Below are 8,876 nucleotides of genomic sequence, written 5' to 3' on the forward strand. Positions count from 1 at the left end.
CAAGATCATATTAATTATAATAAAAAATCAGCTAACCCCGAGAAGCCCCGATTTACCTTTTCCTCCCTTTCTTCCCTTAGCTATTATTTTTCTGCTATTTTCTTGAATTTCTATGTTTTTTTTTCCAGTAATTTTTTTTTTTATTTGCTTCGGTTTTTTTTTCCAGTGTTGTATTAAAAAAAAGCATTAAAAAAAATATACAGAAAATAAAATAAAAATGAAAGGCAATAGCCATGCGTTTTATTTTCTGGTTTCGTTGTGCGTATTGCGTTCACATTGCGCGGCGTTCGGGTGTTCGAGTCTCTGATGCGTTTGGTATGTTTCAGTCTGCGGCGGACAAGCCGAAGCCAAGAGCAGCAAAGAGTCCCAAGGGCAAGAAGTCCAGTGCCAAAGGTTCAGCCAAAGGAAAAGGCAAGAAAGTCCCCGAGGCTCCGCCCCCTGCGAAGACAGACACCGCCCTGAAACGGCGCGGGGAGGAAGAGGACGCCAACGCTTATATAGGTGATAAATGCTTCTCTATGGGAAACGAGACTCCGCCCACAGGACGTAAAACACTAATTGTGGAAGTCCAGGGTTTTATCACCCTGACCCCCGATAATCATCACCCTGACCCCCAATAATCATCACCCTGACCCCCAATAATCATCACCCTGACCCCCAATAATCATCACCCTGACCCCCAATAATCATCACCCTGACCCCCAATAATCATCACCCTGACCCCAAATATTGATCACCAAGACCCCAATAATGATCACCCTGACCCCCAATATTGATCACCATGATTGCAATAATGATCACCCTGACCCTAATAATGATCACCCTGACCCCCAATAATGATCACCCTGACCCCAATAATGATCACCCTGACCCCCAATAATAATCTCCCTGACCCCCAATAATAATCACCATGATTGCAATAATAATCAACCTGACCCCCAATAATAATCACCATGATTGCAATAATAATCAACCTGACCCCAGTAATGATCATCCTGACCACTATAATGTCGGGGTGACCTGATGATATCGGGTGATATGATATCGGGGTGACCTGATGATATCGGGTGATATGATATCGGGGTGATCTGATGATATCGGGGTGATATGATATCCGGGTGACCTGATGATATTGGGGTGATCTGATCATATGGTGGTGACCTGATGATATCGGGGTGACCTGATGATATCGGGTGATATGATATCGGGGTGACCTGATGATATCGGGGTGATCTGATATCGGGGTGACCTTATGATATTGGGGTGATATGATATCGGGGTGATCTGATGATATCGGGGTGATCTGATATCCGGGTGACCTGATGTTATTGGGGTGATCTGATGATATCGGGGTGACCTGATGTTATCGGGGTGATCTGATTATATTGGGTTGATCTGATATCGGGGTGATCTGATTATATTGGGTTGATCTGATATCGGGGTGATCTGGTTATATTGGCAAATCCGGGTGACCTGATGTTATTGGGGTGATCTGATGATATCGGGGTGACCTGATGTTATCGGGGTGATCTGATTATATTGGGTTGATCTGATATCGGGGTGATCTGATTATATTGGGTTGATCTGATATCGGGGTGATCTGATTATATTGGGTTGATCTGATATCGGGGTGATCTGTTAATATCGGGGTGATCTGATGTTATTGGGGTGATCTGATGATATCGGGGTGATCTGATGATATCGGGGTGATCCTCTGGTTTGAATTCTCTGTGTCACAGACCTGGAACCAGGATGCGGATCAGAACAATGTCTCCGCGTTCTTGCTCCGGGTCACTCACTCGTCCTCAGCACGTTCTGTGAGCGGCGGTTTTGCGCTCGGCGGGCGCCGAGGTCGTTGTATGACGCTCACAGTGCCGTCATGTTGGTGTTTTTGCAGATGACGAGCCGGATGACGGCCCCCAGCACTATATCATCGTCCTCGGAGTCTACCACCCGCAGATTCCCCTCCTGCTGGCCGATCTCGGCGTCAATGTGTCCAGCGTGATCAGGATATCATCGCAGAACTACACGAGCCTGCCGGGCAATCCGGCAAAGGGGGAGGAGCAACCAGAAGGTAGGGTGTGGTTATAAAGTCCGCTCGCCATGTTACTGAGTTCAGTTCATTTCTGTCCTATAAGATTCCGTACAAACTTCCTTTTATTACTGCAGCCGTAGAGGCCGAGACGCGGAGGAAAATGGCCGTCACCAAGTCCCTGGAAGTCTTCTGGAAGTACCTGGAACCGGTCCTGGAAAGCCGGAAGAACCGATCACCGTTATGTCAGATTGCTCAACTGCAACACCTGGTGAAGGAGAACGTCCATCCCACAGACTGGAGCCATGCTGAGCAGCAGGTGAGTGACGTCTATACTGAGATCATACCGACACCATACTGACACCATACTGACATCATACCGACACCATACTGACACCATACTGACATCATACCGACACCATACTGAGATCATACCGACACCCTACTGACATCATACCGAGACCATACCGACACCATACCGACACCATACTGAGATCATACCGACACCATACTGACATCATACCGAGATCATACCGACACCATACTGACACCATACTGAGATCATACCGACACCATACCGACACCATACTGAGATCATACCGACACCATACCGACACCATACTGAGATCATACCGACACCCTACTGACATCATACCGAGACCATACCGACACCATACCGACACCATACTGAGATCATACCGACACCATACTGAGATCATACCGACACCATACTGACATCATACCGACACCATACTGACATCATACCGACACCATACTGACATCATACCGACACCATACTGAGACCATACCGACACCATACTGACATCATACCGACACAATACTGAGACCATACCGACATCATACTGAGATCATACCGACACAATACTGAGACCATACCGACATCATACTGACATCATACCGACACCATACTGAGACCATACCGACACCATACTGAGACCATACCGACACCATACTGAGACCATACCGACACCATACTGAGATCATACCGACATCATACCGACACCATACCGAGATCATACCGACACCATACTGAGATCATACCGACACCATACTGACATCATACCGACACAATACTGAGACCATACCGACATCATACTGACATCATACCGACACCATACTGAGACCATACCGACACCATACTGAGACCATACCGACATCATACCGACACCATACCGAGATCATACCGACACCATACTGAGATCATACCGACATCACTGAGATCATACCGACACCATACCGAGATCATACCGACACCATACTGAGATCATACCGACATCACTGAGATCATACCGACACCATACCGAGATCATACCGACACCATACTGAGATCATACCGACATCACTGAGATCATACCGACACCATACCGAGATCATACCGACACCATACTGAGATCATACCGACATCACTGAGATCATACCGACACCATACCGAGATCATACCGACACCATACTGAGATCATACCGACATCACTGAGATCATACCGACACCATACCGAGATCATACCGACACCATACTGAGATCATACCGACATCACTGAGATCATACCGACACCATACCGAGATCATACCGACACCATACTGAGATCATACCGACATCACTGAGATCATACCGACACCATACCGAGATCATACCGACACCATACTGAGATCATACCGACATCACTGAGATCATACCGACACCATACCGAGATCATACCGACACCATACTGAGATCATACCGACATCACTGAGATCATACCGACACCATACCGAGATCATACCGACACCATACTGAGATCATACCGACATCATACCGACACCATACCGAGATCATACCGACACCATACCGACACCATACTGACATCATACCGACACAATACTGAAACCATACCGACATCATACTGAGATCATACCGACATCATACTGAGGTCATACCGACACCATACCGACACCATACCGAGATCATACCGACACCATACCGACACCGTACTGACACCATACCGACACCATACCGACACCATACCGACACCATACTGACATCATACGAGATCATACCGACACCATACTGAGATCATACCGACACCATACTGACATCATACTGACACCATACTGAGATCATACCGACACCATACTGAGATCATACCGACATCATACTGACACCATACTGAGATCATACCGACACCATACTGACATCATACCGACATCATACTGACATCATACCGACACCATACTGACATCATACCGACATCATACTGACATCATACCGACACCATACTGACATCATACCGACACCATACTGAGATCATACCGACACCATACTGACATCATACCGACACCATACTGAGATCATACCGACACCATACTGAGATCATTCCGACACCATACTGACACCATACTGAGATTGTACCGACACCATACTGAGATTGTACCGACACCATACTGAGATTGTACCGACACCATACTGAGATTGTACCGACACCTTACTGACATCATACCGACACCATACCAACACCATACTGACATCATACGAGATCATACTGAGATCATACCGACACCATACTGACATCATACCGACACCATACCGACACCATACTGACATCATACCGACACCATACTGACATCATACCGACACCATACTGACATCATACTGACACCATACCGACATCATACTGACACCATACCGACATCATACTGACATCATACTGACATCATACCAACACCATACTGTGATCATACCGACACCATACCGACACCATACCGACACCATACTGAGATCATACCGACACCATACTGAGATCATACTGACACCATACCAACATCATACTGAGATCATACCGACACCATACCGTCATCATACCGACACCATACTGACATCATACCGACGCCATACTTACACCATACCGAGATCATACTGAGATCATACCGACACCATACTGAGATCATACCGACACCATACTGAGATCATACTGACACCATACCAACACCATACTGAGATCATACCGACACCATACCGTCATCATACCGACACCATACTGACATCATACCGACGCCATACTTACACCATACCGAGATCATACTGAGATCATACCGACACCATACTGAGATCATACTGACACCATACTGACACCATACTGAGATCATACCGACACCATACTGAGATCATACTGACACCATACTGACACCATACTGAGATCATACCGACACCATACTGAGATCATACTGACACCATACTGACACCATACTGAGATCATACCGACACCATACTGAGATCATACTGACACCATACTGACACCATACTGAGATCATACCGACACCATACTGAGATCATACTGACACCATACTGACACCATACTGAGATCATACCGACACCATACTGAGATCATACTGACACCATACTGACACCATACTGAGATCATACCGACACCATACTGAGATCATACTGACACCATACTGACACCATACTGAGATCATACCGACACCATACTGAGATCATACTGACACCATACTGACACCATACTGAGATCATACCGACACCATACTGAGATCATACTGACACCATACTGACACCATACTGAGATCATACCGACACCATACTGAGACCATACCGACACCATACTGAGATTGTACCGACACCATACTGACATCGTACCGACACCATACTGAGATCATACCGACACCATACTGGGATCATACTGACACCATACTGACACCATACTGTCATCATACCGACACCATACTGACACCATACTGACATCATACCGACACCATACTGAGATCATACCAACATCATACTGAGATCATACCAACATCATACTGAGATCATACCGACACCATACTGACACCATACTGAGATCATACTGACACCATACTGAGATCATACCGACACCATACTGACACCATACTGACACCATACCGACACCATACTGAGATCATACTGACACCATACTGAGATCATACCGACATCATACTGACACCATACTGACACCATACTGACACCATACTGACACCATACTGACATCATACTGACACAGCACTGACTCTGACACATCTTACCTTACATCTCCCTTCTTTCTTTCTCTCTTCCACTCCCCTTAGCCTGATGCTTCCTCTCTCCCTGACTTCCTTCCTTTTTTTCTCCTTGCCTCTCTCCTCCCTTCTTCCTTCCTTAATCCTTTCCTCCCTCCTTTCCACCCGTCCCTCTTCTTTTCTCTGCCCTCTCCCTCCTCTGATCTTACTTATTTTCTACCTTCCCACCCTTCCCCCCTCTTCACTCTCTCCCTGCCCTTCCTTCATCTTACCTCCCTCGCTCCCTTCCCTTCCTCCGTTCCTTCCCCCCTTATCTCTCACCTTTCCTTCCTCCCTTTTCTTCCTTCCTCTCTCTTCCAATCCTCTTTCCCTTACCTCCCTCTCTTTCTTTCCTCCCACTTCCACCCCTCCCTTCCCTTCCTCCCTTACCCCAGAATCACCCTCATTATCCCGCTCATTCCTTGTAGCTGGAATACTCCACAGAGGTGTTTGAGAGCGTGGCCTGCCTGATGTACGATTGCTTGGACTGGAGGAGACAACACCGGCACTACCTGGATAACATGCAGATCATCCACGTCCCGGCCGTGGGCAAGGAAGGGTCCGCCCAGAGACCGCCCTCAGCGTCAGAGGTGAGTCATGTGACATCCTCATGTGTCACCACCCCGCCCACCACTGGCAGGATCTCTGTCATCAGTACTCAGTGACACAGAGCTGTGACAAATCACTTTTCATTGTTTCCCGGGGCTTTTATTTGGAACAATGTTTCCGTAAATTCCGCGCTCAGACAAAATAAAAAAATAGGGTTTTATATGTTTTTTTATTTTTTATTGAAATTGTGTAATGTCTCCTTTAAGAACAGCTGTCATTAAGGTGACATTGTTTACAAACAAAACCATGTGATCACCATGTCATAGCTGACAAAGGCGATCACATGATCAGAGAGCACACTGATTGGTTCCTGATTGTCAGTGGAGATCGGGAGCTGCTGCTGTTCCACTATGCAGATTGTGATGGTATTACATCACATTTAACCTGAAAAGAACGTTCGTTGTTGCCTCTATTGCCATGTTCACACAGATTTGCAGGGCGAACGGTTCTGTGACTTGTTCATAAATAGACCCCCATAGGCCTCGCCCACAGTCCTGCCAGACAGTCCCTCACAATGCTAATTCACTATCTGCTGTGTTTTGTCCTGTTAGGCGCCTGCTGCAGCGATACCGCCCAGTCCCACAGGTAAGAGGAAAGGACAAGCGGACGAGGTCCACGCCACAATCCCACCGTCACCGCCAACCCCGACTCCAGGTATGTGCAGCGGCAGGGCGGACGGGGTAGAAGGGAAATGGGAAGAAACATACAGTGAAGTCAACTGGAGACACGGAGCGGTCTATAGATCCGTATTTCATATGGTGACCCGGATATTTCTTCATCCCAATGTATGAACTCATGATCCCTAATCAGACTCAACCGCTCAACACGGCTGTATCGTATTATGATGTCATCACACGGCTGTATCGTATTATGATGTCATCACACAGCTGTATCGTATTATGATGTCATCACACGGCTGTATCGTATTATGATGTCATCACATGGCTGTATCGTATTATGATGTCATCACATGGCTGCTCCTCTTTGTGTCTCTGTGTAGTGGCGGTGGAGAGCCCAATACTGACTGCAGATGTGGATATGAGATACTATAATGACCTGCTGGGTGACGCCCCTGAGGAACTCCTGACTGTGCCAGTTATAATGGACTGCATGCTGGAGCAGGTGGGACACGCACACACCTTCCTTCCTTTCCTTCCACCTCTCTAGGCTCCTCCTCCTACGTTGGACGGTGGGAACCCCTCATAATGGGCACAGCGGGTGTACAGACCCGGGAACTCAGCACAGGGATGGTGGGAGCTCCTCATAATGGGCACAGCGGGTGTACAGACCCGGGAACTCAGCACAGGGATGGTGGGAGCTCCTCATAATGGGCACATCATTTGTACACAGTGAATATGTGTTTTGGACATTAGTTATATGGAGGGCCCACAACTTGGTTCCTTTTGTGACTTTGCCCACCACCCCCCATAGCAGTAGTAGGTGTGATTGTGTTGTGGAGGGCAGGAAGTATAAAGGAAGACTGGAGGGTATCTATGGTTCTTGTTTTGTTTTTGCATTGTGTGCCGTGACATGTCAGCTCCCCGTCTTCTTATCTTAGGTCGTTGCGACAGAGAAGGACCTTGTGCCACCAAGTGAGATTATACCAGATCCTCGAGCAGACGGCCTGGACCCCGCCATCGCCAGCCACCTGGTTTCTGTCCTCGATTCTCTTTCCCTCTCGGAAAAGGAGAAGAAGGTAAAAACCCTTCATAGTGTCATCTGTACAGGCGGCAGTTTAGTGTCCTGAGCTCATGTTGTTGTGTCATCACAAGCTCATGTTGAGGCAGCGGCGTCACAAGGGGGGTGAGGCCCGCACCCGGGTGACACCATTGGAGGGGTGACCCCAAAATGACTGACAGTCATTTTGGTGTCACCCCCCTCTGAAAAGTCCATGACCGAGCACCCGACAGTGTCAGGAGAGAGGAGGGGACCCGGCGGCATAACTTATCCCACCGGGTGAGTGTCCCCTTCTCTCTCTGCCGGCGTTAGAGTTGCCACCTGGCTGGGATTCACCCGGACAGTCCGGGATTTGATTGCTGTGTTCGGGTTTCTTGGCAGCTGAAACCCGGACACATGATGTCAGGCAGACAGGGGCAACCAAAATTAGGATAGGGGCTACTGCCCCCCCCCCCCACTAAAAATTGTCTCAACTGTGATTTTTACATATGAA

General features: G+C 47.7%; 1 protein-coding gene across 1 annotated transcript in view; it reads left to right on the plus strand.

Moving 5' to 3' along the window:
* SPAG17 (sperm associated antigen 17) overlaps nt 1–8,876 on the plus strand; it is a 92,090-nt gene that overhangs the window by 23,982 nt on the left and 59,232 nt on the right. Inside the window, exons 6-12 of the mRNA XM_018569550.1 lie at nt 327–501; nt 1,898–2,074; nt 2,170–2,351; nt 6,526–6,687; nt 7,258–7,360; nt 7,707–7,828; nt 8,265–8,402. Coding sequence (XP_018425052.1) covers nt 327–501; nt 1,898–2,074; nt 2,170–2,351; nt 6,526–6,687; nt 7,258–7,360; nt 7,707–7,828; nt 8,265–8,402 — 1,059 coding nt within the window. The remainder of the gene's footprint in view (nt 1–326; nt 502–1,897; nt 2,075–2,169; nt 2,352–6,525; nt 6,688–7,257; nt 7,361–7,706; nt 7,829–8,264; nt 8,403–8,876) is intronic.

This window comes from Nanorana parkeri, unplaced genomic scaffold, assembly GCF_000935625.1.
Source record: "Nanorana parkeri isolate BGI_ZX_2015 unplaced genomic scaffold, ASM93562v1 scaffold1354, whole genome shotgun sequence".
Taxonomy (NCBI): Eukaryota; Metazoa; Chordata; class Amphibia; order Anura; family Dicroglossidae; genus Nanorana; species Nanorana parkeri.